At 50.2% G+C, this 19,158-nt stretch overlaps 7 protein-coding genes across 7 annotated transcripts; 4 read left to right on the plus strand and 3 right to left on the minus strand.

Annotated features, from left to right (window-relative positions):
* Positions 1 to 87: 87 nt before the first annotated feature.
* Positions 88 to 2,602, minus strand: P175DRAFT_0492422 (uncharacterized protein; the record flags this gene model as incomplete). Its single annotated transcript, XM_040895892.1, has 2 exons — positions 88 to 2,506; positions 2,580 to 2,602. The coding sequence occupies 2 exons, from the start codon at positions 2,600 to 2,602 to the stop codon at positions 88 to 90; spliced, it is 2,442 nt and encodes an 813-aa protein (XP_040753190.1).
* Positions 2,603 to 3,165: 563 nt separating this feature from the next.
* On the plus strand, positions 3,166 to 4,700 carry P175DRAFT_0500685 (t-SNARE syntaxin). The gene is made up of 4 exons (XM_040897005.1): positions 3,166 to 3,707; positions 3,758 to 3,939; positions 4,007 to 4,567; positions 4,628 to 4,700. Exons 1-4 carry the CDS (start codon positions 3,449 to 3,451, stop codon positions 4,661 to 4,663), a joined length of 1,038 nt encoding a protein of 345 aa, XP_040753191.1. The 5' UTR covers positions 3,166 to 3,448; the 3' UTR covers positions 4,664 to 4,700.
* Positions 4,701 to 6,065: 1,365 nt separating this feature from the next.
* On the minus strand, positions 6,066 to 7,028 carry P175DRAFT_0434831 (M50 family metallopeptidase; the record flags this gene model as incomplete). Its single annotated transcript, XM_040893691.1, has 4 exons — positions 6,066 to 6,281; positions 6,335 to 6,379; positions 6,440 to 6,802; positions 6,861 to 7,028. 4 exons carry the CDS (start codon positions 7,026 to 7,028, stop codon positions 6,066 to 6,068), a joined length of 792 nt encoding a protein of 263 aa, XP_040753192.1.
* An 838-nt stretch (positions 7,029 to 7,866) lies between these two features.
* P175DRAFT_0531331 (uncharacterized protein) lies at positions 7,867 to 8,576 on the plus strand (the record flags this gene model as incomplete). The annotated part of the gene is made up of 4 exons (XM_040899861.1): positions 7,867 to 7,933; positions 7,982 to 8,096; positions 8,172 to 8,239; positions 8,302 to 8,576. The coding sequence occupies 4 exons, from the start codon at positions 7,867 to 7,869 to the stop codon at positions 8,574 to 8,576; spliced, it is 525 nt and encodes a 174-aa protein (XP_040753193.1).
* A 281-nt stretch (positions 8,577 to 8,857) lies between these two features.
* P175DRAFT_0531332 (YoaK family protein) lies at positions 8,858 to 9,901 on the plus strand (the record flags this gene model as incomplete). Its single annotated transcript, XM_040899862.1, has 2 exons — positions 8,858 to 9,218; positions 9,282 to 9,901. 2 exons carry the CDS (start codon positions 8,858 to 8,860, stop codon positions 9,899 to 9,901), a joined length of 981 nt encoding a protein of 326 aa, XP_040753194.1.
* Positions 9,902 to 10,542: 641 nt separating this feature from the next.
* P175DRAFT_0500689 (putative pH signal transduction protein PalI) lies at positions 10,543 to 12,838 on the minus strand. Its single transcript, XM_040897006.1, has 4 exons — positions 12,400 to 12,838; positions 11,074 to 12,346; positions 10,738 to 10,967; positions 10,543 to 10,682 (listed from the first exon to the last, which is right to left on the minus strand). The coding sequence occupies exons 1-4, from the start codon at positions 12,587 to 12,589 to the stop codon at positions 10,675 to 10,677; spliced, it is 1,701 nt and encodes a 566-aa protein (XP_040753195.1). The 5' UTR covers positions 12,590 to 12,838; the 3' UTR covers positions 10,543 to 10,674.
* A 1,892-nt stretch (positions 12,839 to 14,730) lies between these two features.
* On the plus strand, positions 14,731 to 18,500 carry P175DRAFT_0435541 (glycoside hydrolase family 55 protein; the record flags this gene model as incomplete). Its single annotated transcript, XM_040893739.1, has 8 exons — positions 14,731 to 15,008; positions 15,139 to 15,189; positions 15,715 to 15,888; positions 15,941 to 16,218; positions 16,301 to 16,722; positions 16,779 to 17,144; positions 17,211 to 17,684; positions 17,739 to 18,500. The coding sequence occupies 8 exons, from the start codon at positions 14,731 to 14,733 to the stop codon at positions 18,498 to 18,500; spliced, it is 2,805 nt and encodes a 934-aa protein (XP_040753196.1).
* Positions 18,501 to 19,158: the final 658 nt, after the last annotated feature.

Genomic DNA, 19,158 nt, shown 5'->3' on the forward strand with positions numbered 1-19,158 from the left:
AGAAAACCAAGAGAAGGCATGCATGAGAGTGGAAAAGAAGAAAAGAGCAAAAGAGAGAGAGAGAGAGAGACATCCTTTGAAATGAAATTAAGAATCTACCTTTTCAGATCCTCCACTACCCTTCAATTTACTTCGGCCCTTAGAAAAGAGACCCTTGGCAGCCTTTCCGGCTTGACCCCCTAACATTCCAGCCGTATGTAGAAATTCCTTTCCTACCTCTTTCCCCTTTATAGATCCAAGAGTCGCAGACGGCCGCCTTATATGACCCGATGTTGACATAGATCCTTCTTGATGCGAAGAGGTGAAAGTTCCCAGGGAGGATAACTTAGGGAATTTCGCGCGGGCCATACTCGGCTTGGGGTCACCAACAGGGAGTTTGGAGCTGCGCGCAACAACGTCTGCATGTTCTGGATGGGCGCGAATGGTCACCTGAATCCAGTGACTCAAGCCGGTATCGATAGTCGCAAACTGGTCTCGGGTGCGGTTAAAGGCTTTGACCCGCTCCTCCGAGGACTGTATACCAAGGATATCCTTGAAGCCCAGCAAACCTGCTCCAATTGATGCTGACGGGGTTGAAGTAGGCGGTTCCGAAGGTTGCTGGTCGGAGATTAATTGCTGACCCTCTTCTGCACGCGACACATCCTCGGCAGTTTGTGGCTCAATAACCTCCGGGGCATGGCTGCCTGAAGCGATACTGGCACTGTCTGTGGTGAATGGAGGTACAATAGTGAGAATTGGCTTTTCAAGGCCAGGATCGCTAGTACTGTCCTTGGACTCTGTTGTATCAAGGGACTGTCGAGTGGCCATGGGCACTGGTTCATGATGGATGCTTTCTTGGGAAAGCGGAAATTGACCTGGCATAGCCGCTGGTGGAAGAGACGGAGCTTGAGCTACAGGGGTATTACCCTCATCTGAAGATGAGGCTTCCCATGAAAAGCGTCTTTGCAATTTGGGCGGAGCCTTCTGTTGTGGAACTAAAGCAGCAGGCTCGGTCGGAAGAACCTCGGACGCTGTCTGGGGAGGATTGAATGCAGGGGCAGGAACTTCCTGAGGGGGGGTGGTCGGTTGCTGTTCGCTCCAATATGTTTCATATTCGCTGGGGATGAGGCTGTCCTGTCTGGCTGTTTGGGGTGGGGTATCCTGCTCTTGTTGATCGGAAGGGGTGTTTTCTCGGCTCAAAGAGCGGATAATCTCTTTCCTCAACCGGTCATTTTCTGTATCCTGGGGTGAATTATCCGTGCTCATCGACGGAATAATCGCTGGGATATGGTCATCAGATGTTATTACGGGGGAATCCGTTATCACATTTATTTGAACGTTAAGGGGAGCGGGTAGATCTTGCTGCGAGATGGCTGGAGGAGGTTGGATAAGCTCCGCGTGGGAAGATTGTTGCAGAAACAATTCTGGGATATCCTGGGGAGGGTCGGAAGGGGTCCTTGTAGAAATCTGCGCCAGCATCGAGGAAGGACTCGCGTCCGGGTTGGTAATTACCGGTGTTCTAGAGGGACTATTGCCAGGGCTTGGAAGGCTTAAATCCCGGCGATGACCAGGTTTAAACGCAATGTTGTCCTCAGATGGCGCGTGCGGGTTCTCATTGGATTCTTCTTCAATCGTAGGTGTCTTGTCCTCGTTCGTTGCTCGACGAGTGATAATGGGGCTGATCCCGGCAGTGCTATCGCTGTTTGAGCGGACCACACTCTCTGCAACAGTACTCGGAGTCTCGGGGACGTCAAAAGCTTGATTCACCGCTGATCGAAAGCCGAGGGAAGGGTTATGCTGTAGCTGAGTGGACTGAGCTTCAGGTTCCGGGTCTTTTTGGAATGTGGACTCAGATTGTGTAAAGAGTTGAGGACTGAACCCGGATAGCCGCTTTACATCAGGTAATGAAATCGTTGAAATCTCATTTGCTGGGGGTATAGCAACATTTGGACTGTCCAGAGCCTCGAATTTCCCTTCTGGGGTAGACTCCACCGCAGCTTGCTGGATCTCAGCAGAGGCGCTGATGGCAGGGGGCGGGTTTACGGAGGGAGCAACGGCTGGCGCAATGTCATTGGAAGAAGATTTACCTGGAGCATGTTGTTGGCCCCTCTGTTCCTCTCGCATCCGTCTGTATAGGTCGGCTGGGCGTACGATTGAAGCTGGGGAGCTGGCAGAGGCCGCCGGACCTTCCGGTGGTGCGGTCAACGCCTGATCTGCCCCACGCGAACGATCTGTACTGGGGGCCGCAGATTGAGATGGGTCGTTGGAGATGGTACTTGCAGTGTCTGCAGTACCTTGGTTCACAGTCGCTGGATGTGTTTGAGAGGCAGCTGGCGGGGTTTGATCGTCATCATATTCATATTCCCCGTACTCGTCCTCGCCCCAATCATCCCCATCATACGAGTACTTCTTCGCCTCAACCCAACGCTTCGTTTTTGAACGATTCACATTTGTTCTGAAGGAGACAGGGGTATCACTGTTTGGATTGGGAGATAATGTATTGTTGGAATTGGACGAGTTAAAGGACCTTGAGAAAAAGGGAAAAAAAAAAGGTCAGTGAGATGCCTCACATTGTCAGCGCTGGCAGTGCAGCAACTTACGGGTTCTGATACGGGCGCGACATAGCTATGGCTGACTGGATTTCTCCAGCCTAGCAGTAGTGTCAACAATCAAGTCGGTGTAGAAACCCCTATCAAGGCGCCCTAGTGCTAAGTCTAGATTGCGAAGTGGACGTTGATGGCTCTTGCGACGGTCACCAAGATACAAAGCGGAGAGAGTAAGGCAACAGGTTAGGATGACGTGCGGGAGGAAGGGCGGAATGGAGGTTGTCCCACTATAGTAGCCGCAAGATGACGTGTAAAAAAAAAAAAAAGGGAGAATTCTCCTCCTTATGATTCGGTAGTTTTTCCAAGGAAATTGAGAAGAAAAAAGACCAGGGCTGGAATTCATTGATTATTCTTATTATAGAACATGGTGGTGGTTTCGTTCTCCTGAATTATCGCTGCCTCGGTGCCTCGGGCATACATGGGGTGTGGCTGGTGTTGGGGAAGATGTGGCTGTGCACCATTCTCACGTGCCGGGGCGGTGATGGCACTTAACCCGTTTCGGCAGAGGGCGAATCCCGTGATCATCAGTCCGATTGGGAAGGACGTGTGCGGCGACTTGAAACAACTTGGCTGGCCTCATCTTTCCTGATACTCATCACTCTTGCTCGAGTTAGAGAACTATGGCACGGATGTCTCATTTCTAAAAGCTATCTCTGTATTACTTCCCATGACCTTTTTTTAATCGCCTCCGAATCTTCCGTTCCCTGGTGCTCCAACCCATCTTCTATTTGCTGCCTCCTTATCGATTAGGTCCCTTTTGTCGCATTACGCTCCTTTCACATTTGCGGAGACCGATTATTGATACTGCTCGATATCCCCAGATTCTATTTTTTTTTTTCCGCTGCGGCCCTGCAACCTGTGATATGGCCGGACCGTCGATTCAGGACCGCACGGTCGAGTTCCGCGCCATCTTAGGACAGGCCCAGAAACGTATCTCATCTTCGAAGGTTGGCTCGCAGCGACAGGCGCTGTTGTCGGACTCGCAGCGACGACAGGCAAATGGTGCTGCAGATGGAAGTGCACAAGGTGGCAAGGGATCTAGATCGGAATTCGCCCGACGCGCAGCTGATATTGGACGCGGTATTACGGCGACGACGGCGAAGCTACGAAGGCTCGCAGAACGTGAGTATCACAGATGAGTTTGGCTTTGGCAGGACCTGATTTTATCATAGTGGCGAAACGCAAGACTCTGTTCGATGACAAGCCGGTCGAGATCTCCGAGTTGACATATGTCATCAAACAGGACCTTGCGTCTCTAAATCAGCAGATTGCCTCACTACAGGCACTCACACTTTCACAGCACCCCAAGTCTGGACGTCCGAGAGCGGACCAAGAGGGAGAGCACAATGATAATGTATGTCAATTGCCACTCAAGGATTCATAGCTGGAAAGGGGGACACTGACGAATACCTGTTCTCTAGGTCGTGGTTCTGCTACAGGGAAAGTTGGCGGATGTAGGTGCCAACTTTAAGGAGGTTCTCGAAGTCCGCACCAAGAACATCCAAGCGTCGCGTTCTCGGACGGAGAACTTCGTATCATCTGTTTCGTCCAAATCACAAACCGCCCTAGACCCCCAACGATCGGACTCTCCCCTTTATCCCTCTGGCCGAAGGACACCGCAACCAGGCAGCTCTTCCGATTTATTGACCTTGGAACCCTCGAACCCGTCACCCCTCGGCCGCTCACCAATGCATTCCGACCAACAACTCTTGATTATGGAGGAAGCCCAGTCGAGTAACTCGTACATCCAAGCACGAGGCGAAGCGATTGATGCAATTGAAAGGACTATCAGTGAACTGGGAGGCATTTTCGGCCAACTGGCGCAAATGGTCAGCGAACAGTCTGAGATGATCCAAAGGATAGACGCCAATACGGAAGATGTGGTGGATAATGTGCAAGGAGCACAGCGTGAATTAATGAAGTACTGGACACGGGTGTCAGGAAACCGGTGGCTAATTGCCAAGATGTTTGGAGTATTAATGGTATGCTCACTCTCGGTTTTTTTTTTTATATGATTGTACCCGTTACTAACCTAGCCATAGATCTTTTTCCTTCTCTGGGTGTTGATATCAGGATAGATACGCCCGTCTACTCTTTTTTTTTTTTTTTTTTTTAATAATGTATTACTATTGGGTTGCTCTTCGTCTTTGCGCCCCAACGAATGACGCATATCCGTTGTAGTATTGGCTCTTTTTCTTTCTCTTCATTACGCCTAGATCTTTTCTACGAGGATCCTACGTTGCTCCAGCTACCATGTCTTTTTTTTTTTTTTTTTTTTTCTTTCTCTAAGAGCGCATTTGGACTTTTCCTTCGAGTAAATATGTCAATTCTTCATTGATAGATCAACGCTGATACAGCGGTGCACACTATGGCTTGCTATTTCCTTTTTCCTTTTTTTTTACATACCTTGCATAGCTCCTATATTTCAAATTCACTAATCTGACTTTATATACTTTTTGCTATATATTTTATCCATTCTTTGATAGGAAGTATCCTTGGCTGTTGGCTTTCGGCCTTTTTTCTTCTTCTTCACACCGTCTATTTACTTGTGGGATGAGATGGGTTTTATACAGGGTTAGAAAACCTCGAGGTCCCGGATTACGACTTGCCTAGATACGTAATAGGTAGGTAACGTAACATGTAGCAAAGTAGGAGGAGGAGGAGGAGGAGGAGGAGGAGGAGGAGGAGGGAAATCGGTAGAGTTGTTTGTTCCCTTGACTACCCAGGCTATGAATGGTGGTCGTCTATTGCGTGAAAGTCATCCTCGACGAGTTGCTGTTGAAATTGATCCAACAGGTCATCCCACTGTGTCCAGTCGATAGGCCCCGTTGTGCTTCGCTCTTCAGAGCTAGCGGCCCAGGCTTTCAGGATCAAGGTGGGACTGCGTCGTCGCCTGCGGCCGAGGCTCTCGTAGTACCGAGGTACAGCTGGTGAGTCGATCGAGTTGATCCGAGCTGTGTCGCGCTGTCTGGAAAGAGTGCCTCTTCGCGTCTCTTCTGAGCGTTGCCTTTTGCGGCACGGTAAACACACTTGGTACCATGGTGTGAACAGGAAGAACAGGGATCTTTGCGATCGCATTTCACTTTTTGTTTCTGGCAGACGAGACCAGATGGATGGTGTTTTGGGGGTTCCTTTTGGAATTGATGGCGCGTGTCCGGCGCCGCCATCACGTTCGCTCCGGTCCGCCATAAAACGATGGCAGGTATATGTCGGATTGAATGAACGCAATTCATTGAGTAGTATAAGACCATTATGAAAGCTGTGGACGGGAGGTGGTCAGATTAACCTGGGCAGAAGGAAGGAAGGAAGGTTGACATTGAGTTGAAGTGTAGTTGAAAAAGGCTCAATCAACCCCGCCAACTAGTTAACTAGAGGGAAATGAAGGATTTGCCAGCACAGTAGAGGCAGGCAAGTACATAAAATGATGGAACAACATTCATTCAGTCATTATGATAATAAGGGTATAATCAAAGGACAAGACTAAAACATTCGCGTCGGGAGAAAGTGCTTCGAATCGTCCTCCTGTTGGCTGAAAGACTGAGGAAATGCTGCGAGGGCTGCGACAATTGCAATGGCAATAAAGAGCAATGAGATCAAGGACCAGAGAATCCCCCAGCAGCGAGACGAGCCTCCGTATCTCTTTGCAAAAACGCTGGCATCGGAGGAATTGACTTTGCGCAGAATCAAGTCGTCGCACTGTTCGTTTATTAGCGAGGCAAGACACATCTGGTATGAGCTGCTGCACTTACAATATCCCAGACACTGTACAGAGCAGACATAACGCCGATGAAAAGCTAATAGTTTACGATTAGCGTCTTGCAAAGAAAAGGGTTCCTGATGAGGATCTCACTCACTACAACCCATTTCAGAGCTTCTCCATGCGCGATGAACCAGCATGCCACCAGCAATCCCACGGCAAGAAGAACCGTCAGAATCGTCAACCAATCCCGCCGGGCCCACCAGAGAGTGAGCAAAAAGCAGACTCCCAGAATGATGCTGGCGACTTTGCTGGCGATAATATTAAAGCCGGCAAAAATCAAGAGGGCTCCGATGATGGAGGAGCCGAGATAGCCAGCCGGGAGCGTGATGGCTGTGATGCCGCCTTGCATATGTGTCACTCCACCCTCATGGGGATCCAGCGATATAGATTTGACTCGGCCTCCTGTGCAGCATGCGGTGATGGCGTGGCCAAATTCATGGAAAGCAATAACTAACATCTACCTCAGGATTGTTTAGGGCCGGCGATTCTCATATCCCAAAGAGCCGTGAACATACCTTGAACGGCCAGAGGGACCAGCGCACGTAGGGCAGATTCCATAAAAGTGCGATCACGACAACATAGGCCGCCATCACCCCGAGAGTCACAGCTTGGGTGTGATTGACCGTAAGATCGCGCCTGAGTAGATGAGGCTCTGCAGCCTCGACAGCGTAATAGGGGGCCATGGGGTATGTATTCGTTTCCGTCGTCGCTGCGAGAACGTTGAAGATGGAAATCCAAGTCCCAGGCGTATCGCATTTTAATCCCATCAGGAGATTTTTGGGGCCTACGCGTTCTACATTCTTTCCTCAAATGGTTAATTCAGAATGTGGCTGGGAAATAGGCTATTTTTAGCGCTGGATATGTGGCTGGGGCTGTGTTGTCCCGCTGGAACTAATCCAATCATCCCTAAGGCTGACGATATACTGTGATTGAATAGAGTAATAAAAGCAAGTCAAGCTACAGAGTAGAGAAGTTGGATGTGCTAGTTATGCAGACATGACGAGAGTAGCTCAACCCTCGAAACGAGCCCTAATGACATCGACTTCAAGAAGCTGATACGACCCAACTCCACCAAAGTCAACAACAAATCTACCAAGTCTTACCGTTCTCACGCAGCGGTGCTACCTGTTTCGTCTCATGCTGTAGGATGGGAGAAGCATATTTCTTGTCACTTGGCATGACGAAGGTACCGCTGCCGAGATCGAATTGTTTCAAAGGTAACCTTAGGGCTAAAATAGTTGATGCTATACGGAGTACGGTGATGACGCGTTAAGAGAGGAGAAGCAGAGCCTGATGTGATGCCAACCAATCCTGCCAGGATATCTGATATCGGGAAGATTCGGTATAGAGAAGATGCAAGGTCTGGATCTATTCACCTGGATTCCACCTTGACTCCGTACTTCTCCGAATCTGAGCCCAGTCGTACCTATAGGTGAGTGTGACCTAAGCTCGCACGGTAGTATAGTTCAAGCATCTCCAATAACCGGGAGCCTAAAGACTAGAAGATTGACTCGAGTCATCATGGATGTGTTTCTATTACGGCCCAAGACCACGCCAACTCGCATTGGATTTCATCCCGGACCAGTCAGTATCTTTGCTCCTTGATCTAGACTCTGCGGGACATGGCCGGGAACAGGTGGAGATCTCCAAATCAAGGACTCTGTACACATTGGCGAAGTGACCAGTGGATTCTTCGAGCTGGTAATCATCTTGGCGCATACCGCGAACGGGAGGCGGTGCAGTGAGCGTCGGTGAGAAATCACCCAAAATTGAAGCCATCGGAAGAAGTTACGCATCCTGAGATGACATTTTGGCCTGTTTCTCAGCGTCTTACATGTTGAAAGGCTCTCCGCTGTCATCCTGTTTTTCGGACTACGAGAATGCGGTCTAGGGGGTGCTTCTCTCTACCTTGGCATATGTATCCACCGATCGACCTCAAGTTAATGGCTGGGATAGTCACTCCGGTTGTGATCACGATTGGCTGCGGATTCTCGAGCCTACAGTTCTTCCCCTCAAGACCGGCCAAGATTCATGCCCAGAAGCTTCCCCAAGGCCGGGCCTATCTAGCCATGGTATCTGGTCGGGTCAGCCGCATACAGACATGCAGTGCTCTCCTCTCTCGACACATCCATTTGAAACACGGCGGTGTAACACCACCACGCGATATGGGTGGTTATACTCCGAACAACCTGACGGCTTCAGGAATCGATTCTTGGCATATGGGCTATTGATTTTCTATCGTTAGGCTATGACGGGGGTTATAGCCGGGGCGGATTCCGAGCGAGAGCATACCTAAGTTATAAACCAGAGCGACACCGCTGCCCTAATCTGTTCCTAAGCTGATTTCCCTCGTGCCTGGTAATTCGAATCTATCCCGGTGAAACTAGACCTACCCTAAGCCCAAGAGGTTTCCCTTGCGATTGATAGAGAGAGAGAGAGAGAGAGAGAGAAAGAGAGAGAGTGTGTGTGTGTATGTGTATGTGTGTGTTCTCTTCCCTTTCCACGAGATACAATGCAACGCCCCGAGGCACCCTCAATTGAGATAGAACCGATCCCCAATGTAGCAGGAACTGGCAACAACCGCCTCACATATTGGGACGCGCCATCGGGGGCTCCAGGGTCTCAGTATGAACCCAAAGAACCCGTAGGGCTCTGGTCCGTCGGCGGGAGTACCACCGTCTCTCTCTCCGGAAACCAAGCCACTCTCTCAGACGACGACGGAACAAGATGGCAGTCCAGCCTGCTCCGGCACCTGAACGCTAAGATAGACACGCGGCACACGGACCTTTTGCTTATCATCTGTGGGTTTGTGAGTGGCCTCGTGGACGGACTGTCCTTCAACGCCTGGGGGAGTTTCTCCAGCATGCAAACAGGTATGTACGCGCACCACCAAAAACCAAATTAGCTTCTGGGGATGTAACCTTCTTCTTCTTCAGGGAACACTGTCTTCATCGCCCTGGGCGCATCCGGACAACCCGCATATCCCGCCTACCTATGGGCCAAGTCCCTGATCGCCCTGAGCGTGTTCATCACAGGCAACATCCTCTTCATCAGGGTCTCCCGAGCCCTTGGCGCGCGTCGCCGATGCACCCTGATCCTCTCCTTTACCGTGCAGAGCGCGGCCCTCCTGGCCGCCGCCCTGCTCGTCCAGTTCCGAGTCGTAAGCCCGCGGCCCGAAGACCCGCGCGCCCCCATCCAGTGGATGCAGGTGCTCCCGATCTCGCTGCTGTCGTTCCAGGCCGCGGGGCAGATCACCACGTCGCGCATCCTGGAATTCGACGAGCTCCCGACCGTCGTGCTCACCACGCTGCTGTGCGACTTGCTGGTGGATCCGGATCTGGCCGCCGCCTGGAAGGCCAACCCGAGGCGCAATCGGCGGGCAGGCGGGTTCCTGGCCTTGTTCTTGGGCGCCATGACGGCCGGTGGGCTCTCGAAAGTTACTGAAATGGCTGCGAGTTTGTGGCTTGCGATGGGGGTGAAGGTGCTCATTACGGTGTCTTGGTTTGTGTGGAAGGCGGAGCAGCGAAGGAAGGGCCCCGGGCTGGGAGATGTCTGATCTGGTTATTCTGGTTGCATTTGCTTGCTTCTCTGGGTTATTCTCCAAGGGTCCACTGACTTTTAGTTTATGTTGATGTTGATGTTGATGTTTATGAATGGTATGAGGATTGAACAATAGACACGTTATCCTTCCGTCTGCCTACCACAACTTATGAAATCCTACTTGGAAGTTCAAGATGCACTTCTAATCCGATCCCTTCCGATCCCTTGTACATTTCTATCATACGAGCTTGTTGAGCTTGCATCTTGTATCTAGGCTTTAAGATCTCATGAGTGAGCGGATTATAGAAACAAGGCTAAAATAAATCTAGTCAATCATGACTCGTACTATATGTACTGAGTGCTTTAGCCAAAGTCTCCGTTTTTGTACAGTCCACCAGGGAGTCACCAAACGCTGTTTCCTGAATCAAACATGTATCTCGATAGAGAACAATTGCGAAAGCCCAAGCTGGACTCGGATGCGATGCAACGCAGGCAGTAAAAAATAGAACCCATAACCCGCCAAACGCCAAACCATACCTTCAACGTAGGAAAAAGGGGAAAAAAAGAAATATTAAGGTATTGGGTATCTCGAATCATTTTGACTGGATAGTGGCGGCATGCGACTGCCCAACCCGGATGCCCCCCCTCGGCCCATGCCTGCGCGCAGATCAAAGTCGGGGTTGTTCTCCAGCAATACGTCTTGCTTCATCTGAGCCGCAGTTTGGCCCGGGAGAGGGGGCGGACGCCATTTCGGGTTAACGGGTCGTTCGGAGATCGATGTGAAATGGCTTACTTCGCTAGCAGCAAGTGAGCTCGGGCGTCCTCCTACATTTTCTTTCGGTTTTTGCTCACTAGAATTGCCTGCTGTCAAAACAGAGGGTAGCCGCGTATTACCCGCTGCGGGCTCGGTGCGACTTGCAAACGCAGGGTCAACATCCTCATAGTAAGCACTTCCAGAATGTGATCGAATATGGTGTGGTTGCTGCTCCGGCTCAGCCGGTTCGTACGCAGGGTTGGGCGCTGGCGATGCTGCGTTACGCGGTTCGTTAGGACCCCAATTGGCGCGAGGGGGAACATAAGATCTAAAAGCAGGGCGAAAAAAAAAATAAATCAAGATTAGCTAGATAACAAAGAGAGAGAGAGAGAGAGAGAGAGAGAGAGAGAGAGAGAGAAAGGGACACGGCTTACGGTGTCCGACTGTAGAGGCTTGAAGGGCTGATGGGCTCGCCGTACTGGTTTGTAGAGACAGCATGAGGCTGATGCGAGTCTAGCAGAGCATCCTGGGGATCCAGATCGCGCCTTGGCTGTGGTGTCATTTCAATTGACTGGCCAACGGGTCTTGAATCTGCCGATACAGCTATTCCGATGGGACCGGGAGATTGGCGGGGTCCGGTGGGAGGCGAGGGTCCGCGGTAGCCGTATTGATCTTCACCCATGGGTGGGCTCATACGTGGTCCAGGTCCAGGTCCATAACCTCCATTTGGTTGTGGTCGATATCCACGGCCCATCATTCCTTGAGGCCCCCCACGTATAGAACCGCCGCGCCCTGGAGGGGGAGGACCCCGAGGACCAGGCCCGTAGGGACCTCCTGCGTAGGGACCGCCACGGCCATATCCTCCACGGGGAGGGTAGCCGCCACGACCGCGTGAGTTGAATCCTGGAGGTGGGCCTCTCCGGGGATCGGAATATGGGTCGCGCATTCGGGAATCTGGTGGCCCGGGTGGCCCCAGGGGCCCTGTAGGACCAGGGCGTGCTCTAGATCCGGGACCGTATGGCGCTGGGGGCATTGGATTTCCGAGTTCATCACGCGAAGAGTTGTAAGGGACCGGGTCCCCAGGTATGCGTGAAGGGTACGTACTCTCCGACATCGATGGATTGCTCCGGGAGTTCAAAGGTGTCCGGTCGTCGTCGCTCTCGCGCGTATCGGCGGGGAATGTCGCGAACGTGGGTGCAGAATCGGAGCTGTGCGAGGCAGTAACGAAAGCTTCCTTGGTTTCGGGCGGGATCGACTTGGGCTCACTCAATGCTGCAGCGGCAGCGTTCTGGCGATTGTAGTAATTCTCCCCATTCATCTCCGCGTTTTCTGCAATGCGTCTCTTCCGCGCCTTGCGGCTAACGAGGGTCCGGCGCATCGCACAAGTAACCACTCCGCAACTGACCAAAATGATGGTCGCAGCGAGTACAATCCACCCACCCCATGACATATGCGGGACAAACAACAGGATATCCACCAGGAAGGCGAGTAGAGACACGAGGAGGGTTGGAAGGAGAAGGATCAATAAGCCGAGCAGGTAGCGAGGCGAATGCGATGGACCGTGGAAGTGAGCTGCTGCGGCGAGACACAGGCAAATCAGAGTGAGCAAAGCGGCGACAGGGTGAATGATCAGGATGGACGAAAGCGATCTCCGCGCAGACGAAGGCAGATTGAAATCATCACCGTCACCGGTGTTATCGATGTCCTCTGTAGACTATTTAGCACCGCGTCACCAAACAGGGGAGAGGCGAGCGACGGACGAGTGGTATATCCGACATGGAGGTTGCTGCATTTCCCAGCTTTACAGTACCCAAAGACACCGTATTCGACATTTTCAAAAGTGGCGAGTGGAATGCTTTTAATGATGGGGGTAGAGAGAACGGAGAGAAGTAAGAGAGCGAAGGCGATTAGAAGAAGAATGGTCAACGGTGTCGCAGGTTTGAGCAACATGGCGAGTGACGGACGCAGTAGCCGTCAAGGCTACCGCGATAAATTAGGAGGGCGATGAGGAGTGGCCAAAGGAAGCAACGAGAGATCAGGGAGACAAAACCCCAGATGATAGCACAAAGAAACAAGGGGAGAATGGGGGTCCCTGTAGAGTTACAGGATTGAGCGTGGCATTGCTTTACGGCGGCTCACTTTCTCCTGTGTGACACACGCTTCTGGGGGGAGGGGAAGGGGGGAAGAAGGAGAGAGGGGGGGGAAAGAGGGCGGGGAGGGAAGAAAAGCGAGAGACAGATCTTGTCCAGACAAGAAGAAATGAAGATACGAGCCAAGAGGCAAAGGATTTAGTCCGTGATGGAGAAGAAGAAAGGGATTGAGAGAGAAGGAAGGAAGGATAAACGAAGCAATATCTCACTCAATTTACTTTACTGTTAGTGTGATTCCTGAGATCAGGTGGTTGTGTGCTATGGTCACGTTTCTCCTGGTTGACTTCAGAAGAATTTATCCATCCTATCTGTACCTCCTCTCTTCCTCTTTCTCGTTGCATCTTCTCTTCTTCCTGTTCTGTTACACTAATTGATAGAAACCACACTGACCAGTCGTTACTTTAACTCCATCGGGTTAAAATCGACTGCCAAAGTAACCCACTACTTGTGCGCCATGATTCGTTCTCCCATTCAGTCTCACCATGTGGAAGAGCCCACTTGCGTCTGGTTGCCCCCGCTAAACGGTACGTACTCGTTTGGAGTTGGGGTGAATTCAAAGTCAAGGAGAAACATTCCGTCCCACTGAAAACACGCTTTTCATATTAGACGGTGAGAAGTACACGGGAACCGGAGTAAGGTCGGATCCTATCATCGGCTATTTCTATATTTCGCGAATTTCCGAATGGGGGTCGAATTTTGTCTCAAGCTCAACCCAATCCCAAAGTTCAACCGGGTCCGAGAACCATAAATTCGTGTTTCATTGTCAGTTAGGTATTGGATGGTGTCTCAGAGTTTCTTTGAATCTGGTTCGGTCCAAAGCCTCTTTAAATGACTTTTTATAGTCCCTTCGAAACAATGGGTACTTATCTCGACGGACTCGACAGCGGAGTCTGTGTGGAGCATTGCATGCATTTAATGGGTCTGGCGTAATAATTTAAGGTCTTGTCACTGTCACTTGAAAGTAGAGTGCTTATGCGAGATTGAAGTGCCACTACTACTACTAGTAGTAGTAGTACTTGGTATTGAGGCCAGACAGATCCAACTGAACCTGAACCTCAAGGAACCTTGGGAAGCAGGGATTTAATCACAATAATGTATGCAACAATTGGCAGCAATCACCAACAGCTTGGGGTTATCGAACCTACTGCGCTCACCCTGCACTAGCACTGTAGTACCCAATATTGCATAGTATCTACGTAGTAGGAGTAGTAGTAATAGTAGTCTCTTACTCGTACTCGGCTTAGTCCCTTGGCCAAAACGTTTCCGTCACGGAGAGAATCTATGAGGCTGTCCTGTTTGGAGCGCATTGCACTCGTAGTCATGGCTTGGTGCAAAAAGCTATCGATCTCCGGACCTCCTCTTCTAGGGGTTTTCTAGAAAGACAGGTCGAAGTAAATATAGAATAAGATTCACCCAAAACTCTTATTATCCGAGACCTTATGATCGGGTATTGTAGTGGAAACGGTACATTCCACCGCGACGAGATCTTTTTGGCTACCAATGATGAATTCACCCTGGTCGTCATTCAACTTTTAAGAGTTGTGATCGTGAGCTTGTGCTGGATGGTGAAATTCCCGCCATGGTTGTCTTTTGGCAGTTGGAAATCTTGTGATAAGGATGGAATGCCTTCCTTTCGTCTCTTATGATCGAGAAGTCTCCGCACTTGGACCGCATCTACAACGCAGAGATCGCTAGTTATTATGTTCATGCTATAAATGGAGTTGCGTAAGTTCCCGGACACCATGAGGGGTTTCTCACCTGTACACCCCGTGCTTTCGTGATTCTAAAGAGTCATGCGATCTCGCCTCGACCCTGGTGGGTGATGCGGAGTTGCACCATGACGGCGGTTGAAGGGAAACCACCTCTTGATCAATTTATTCACCATTTATTGGCGACAACTGTCTGTACCAAAAAGAGAAGAGAAGAGAAAAAAAAAACAATATGCCCAGATTTTGGAAAGCCCCTTGGATGAAATCCAAAACCAGTCTGAATGATGACGAGCGAGTTCAGTTACTCCCCAAACGACGAAGCTTCAACCAACTATCAGCAACAGATGCCATTTCGCAACCACTAGGAGCCACACTACCATGCTCTCAGGCTTTGTCGCAGGTGTGCTATGTTGGATTTGGGATTGGGGGTGCTGGTAACATTCGCAAGTCTGTTTTGCTCTACTTGTTCCCCTTGCTTTCGATAACCCCGACACTTACTTTGAAAATAGGGTGAAAGCGCGTGGAGTTGAGGAAGGCAAGGTCGTCTCCTAGCTAACAGTTGGTGACCTTGACCTTATTTCTCGCGAAGAACAGGGCAAGGAAAATACCTGTGATGAAAAGTTATCCTGAGTGGAATCAGAATCTCCACATCATACCTAAGATCCTTGTTTAATATCCTCTCCGGAATGTGGTAGTTACCTCATTCCCAGTTCCGTCGCGAAACGTCTGGCAGGTCTAGCCAAATCTCTTGAACCTGGATGGGAATCTTCAAAATTAGCTTTCGTTGTTTTATGAGTATAATTATTGTTATTGCTATTGCTATGGTATAGGGCTTACCTGTATGAATTGCTGTCTTTCCCTGCAATCATGAATTGATAGTTCCCCCTAACAGTTCTCAATGTATGAGACTTGATCACATTCTTTCTTTCTATTTTCCCTAGCATAGTAATTACTCTATGAATGAGGAGGAGGATAGATCTAGACTTCCTTTCGTACCTTTGTCGCGATGGTGATCATTCTTACTGAGATTGTCATGCTCGGCCCAGCCCAAGTATGCAAGAATTCATCGGCCTCATCCAGGTCATATAAATTAGCCGAAGGGGCTACCATCGATCCTATTTATGAATATTTTTCTTTTCTCCTATTACATCTTGTCCAGGTCGGACTTTTTGAATTGGATTGCTTTATGTTGGTCTATATGATTGCTTATACTTAGGTGCATTGTTGCCGTGCTGCTAGTAATGGCATCCTCTCTCCCTTTGCTTTGGATCTCGGTGCTGGCTCTGCTTTGCGCCAATGATGTTTTGGCCACCGATCTGAACAAAGGGAAGAATGAGGTCGTTCCTTGGATCGATATGACCCCGACTATGGAGTATATACCTCACTACTCGTATGCATCTATCCGCTGCCCTCCAGATCCATGGACTCTCAGCTAACCGTAGTAGAGGAATTCCCTTTACGATCCAGGACTACGACGCGAAACCATGGCACAAATTGAAAAATGTGACGCATCATGCCTTTTCACCAGCCACTTCTTGCGCGTCCGGAACAGGGACCGCTGGATTTTGGTACGAGAAGATCCAACATAACGGACAATCCTCCTTCCTGCTGCCAGAATACAAAGCCAAATACAAGGTGTTTCGCAATGTGGTTACAGAGTATGGTGCCGATAATACTGGCCACAATGATTCGTCTTCAGCTATCCAGTCTGCAATCAGAGGTACCCTCCCCTTTTCCCCCCTCCTCCTTGATAGAGCGTTTTGAATTTGCGAGACTCTGACACGAGAAACAAAAAACACTAGATGGTCCAGCTGGAGGCCCTGCGCGTGACTCCCATTCCATGGGAACGACTGGTCAACCGGCCATTATTTATTTACCAGCAGGAGTCTACCTAATGAAAGCAGCGTTGCAACTTTATGTGGGAACTGTGCTGGTGGGAGATCCGTCTAATCCACCGGTGCTCAAAGCAGCGCCTGGGTTTTCGGGAGACCATATGGTTTACGGCAAAGATCCCAATTTCGGGGGAACAATCAACTTTTACATCGGGATCAAGAACATTATACTGGACTCGACGGGGTTGGATCCTGCGCTGGGGATGAATCTTCTGGACTGGACCGTTAGTCAGGCGACTCAGCTGTCAAACGTGGGGTTTAACATGCCTCATGGTACAACGTCTCATGTGGGCCTGACGACACAGTATGACTATAACAGTAATCTTATCTTGGTAAGACCGTCTCGATAGGTATATGCAACACCAAAGCAAGTACTGAGAAGCAATAGAATGACCTGTGGTTTAATGGTGGAAACATCGGCATGAAACTGAGTGGCCAGCAGTGGGTTTTTCGCAATATCAGTTTCTACGGTACATCTACGGCGGTGCAAGCGGGAGCAACAGATATCCTCTTCCTGGGCTGCCGTTTTAGTGGCAATCGAGTTGGGATTGATGCGACTGGAACCTCGGGATCCTTGACCGTGATCGATTCCAATGCTTCCGGAGTAGACACTTTCGTCGTCGCAGCCAATACAACTGGTGCAGGGAATGCCATCATCTTGGAGAATGTACAGAGCTCGGGGACTACAGTGAGTGCCGGAGGTGTCGCGATTCTTGCCGGTAGTGTTTCGGATACTTGGGTGCATGGTGACGTGGTGAGTGAGCATTTTGATCCCAGGGAGACGGGGCAAAAACAACAGAAAGACTGACTGGGCACTTAGTATGATCCTGGAAGCACCAACATGAGGAGAGTTAGCGGGGAAACCGTCAGGACTGTGCGATCTTCCACCCTTTTGGATGGCGACAAATACTTCACCAAATCCCCACCAACTTATCAAGAGTACCCCGTGGGGCAGGTCTTGAATATTAAGACAGTTTCGGGGAGGCCTGTTTATGGAGATGGCACAACCGATGATACCCAGAACATTAATCTGATCTTGGCTGAGAATCCTGATTGCAAAGTCATCTACTTCCCGGCTGGTACTTATATTGTGACAGACACCATCTTTGTTCCAGCAGGGAGGCGCATCATTGGAGACGCGTTCGCTTCAACCATCAGCGGTGTCGGCAGCAAGTTCCAGGATTCTGCGTCCGTCCGTCCCATGATAAAATTTGGATATCCAGGCGATATCGGTGTGGCACAGGTCAGCGACATGATCTTTACAGTCGCAGATATCCTGCCCGGGTGTAAAGTAGTGAGTCTGTTTCTTTCCCCTCGCTAGCACTGCCAGCTAAGGGCCATGCTGTAGGTCGAAGTAAACATTGCTGGGTCGTCACATGGTGATGTCGGCTTCTGGAACACGCACATCCGAATCGGGGGCGCAGTAGGCAGTAAGGTCGAGACCCAATGCGCTGGTAGCCCAGACCAGTGCAAAGCCGCCTGGGGGGTGCTCCATCTGACCACGACCTCCTCTGTTTACATCGAGAACATGTGGGGATGGACCGCCGACCACGATCTCGATGGAAACAACAGTCAGACTATCTCTACCGGACGTGGACTCCTAGTCGAAGCGACCGCAGGTACCTGGCTTGTCGGCACCGGATTCGAGCATCATACTCTCTACCAGTACAACTTCGAGGGCGCACGCAACGTCTTCTCAGCCCTGCAGCAGAGCGAAACACCTTACTGGCAAGGCCCTGGGAACACGCTGGCGCCGGCCCCCTGGCAGGACAACGTGGCCCCCAGCGATCCTGACTTTTCTCAATGTGCTGCAAATGATGCGCTGTGTCGCATGGCGCTGTTTGAGCGAATCCACTCGTCATCAGATCTCTTCCTCTACGGAGGGTGCAACTGGGTATTCTTCAACAATGGAGGCAACTGCAACTCAAATAACGGAAAGTGCCAGAAGAACGCGGTTCAAGTACTGAATTCGCATCCGATTTATCTATATGGAACGAACACGAAGAGCACGATCAATATGGTTCTTGAAGGCAACGTAGCGGTCGCAACGGAGGATCAAAATGCTGGTGGCTGGGGAGGAGTCATTGCCGCGTACCTGTACGATGCTTGAGACCCCAAAACGTGGGATGTCTCTCAAGTCTTCTGGATTCCGTACGTTTCTTTGCATGATAGTCTCTTTATTTTGGCATTCGACTTGGGGGTTGATTGACAAAAATTGAATCATTGGTCGCATTCTTTCCAGACACTGGAGAGGAATCGGTACTCCGTATATATAGTATAGACCTCCACATATATCATGATCATTTCTCGGCTTCGCTTTGAATGCCATAACACTTTATTATATACTCCGTACTTCAATCTATATTTGGAGCTTTAATAAATAAAGGTAGCATCGATCGGGCCGCAACTTAAGCTTCTCTCCTGTCTGGCTCTCCATAGCTTTCTGCCCACTGCCAACTCAACCCCCAGCACAAAAGTCAACCCATTCATCTCCCTGACTACAATCCTGAGTGCCCCTCCACGTCATTTCCTGGCCTGAATCGTATCTCCAGTCGTGCGAGACCATGTTGGATCGTGGTGGTTGTCAATCTTATTGGCTCTAGTTTTATCGTCGGGCTCTCAGCGCTGCTGGGTGGCTGGGTGTGAAGCTATGAGGGGGCTGGCAGATCTTAAGCCAACCCCCTCGCTCTCCAGATCAATGAGAGCTTCGTCTTCTAATCATGAAATTCCAAGCTCTTGTCGTTAATTGAAAAATTTTCATCCTGTTC

This window comes from Aspergillus ochraceoroseus (genome assembly GCF_002846915.1).
Source record: "Aspergillus ochraceoroseus IBT 24754 chromosome Unknown P175scaffold_3, whole genome shotgun sequence".
Lineage (NCBI taxonomy): Eukaryota > Fungi > Ascomycota > Eurotiomycetes > Eurotiales > Aspergillaceae > Aspergillus > Aspergillus ochraceoroseus.

Bases quoted from the DNA above. Each gene is read 5' to 3' on its own strand.
- P175DRAFT_0500685 (XM_040897005.1), top strand. From the start codon at position 3,449: ATGGCCGGACCGTCGATTCAGGACCGCACGGTCGAGTTCCGCGCCATC. The intron at 3,940-4,006 runs GTATGTCAATTG...CCTGTTCTCTAG, and splicing joins AGGGAGAGCACAATGATAAT to GTCGTGGTTCTGCTACAGGG. The intron at 4,568-4,627 runs GTATGCTCACTC...ACCTAGCCATAG, and splicing joins AGATGTTTGGAGTATTAATG to ATCTTTTTCCTTCTCTGGGT.
- P175DRAFT_0500689 (XM_040897006.1), bottom strand. From the start codon at position 12,589: ATGTTGCTCAAACCTGCGACACCGTTGACCATTCTTCTTCTAATCGCC. The intron at 12,347-12,399 runs GTCCGTCGCTCG...AATAGTCTACAG, and splicing joins CCATGTCGGATATACCACTC to AGGACATCGATAACACCGGT. The intron at 10,968-11,073 runs GTAAGCCGTGTC...CCCTGCTTTTAG, and splicing joins AGCCTCTACAGTCGGACACC to ATCTTATGTTCCCCCTCGCG.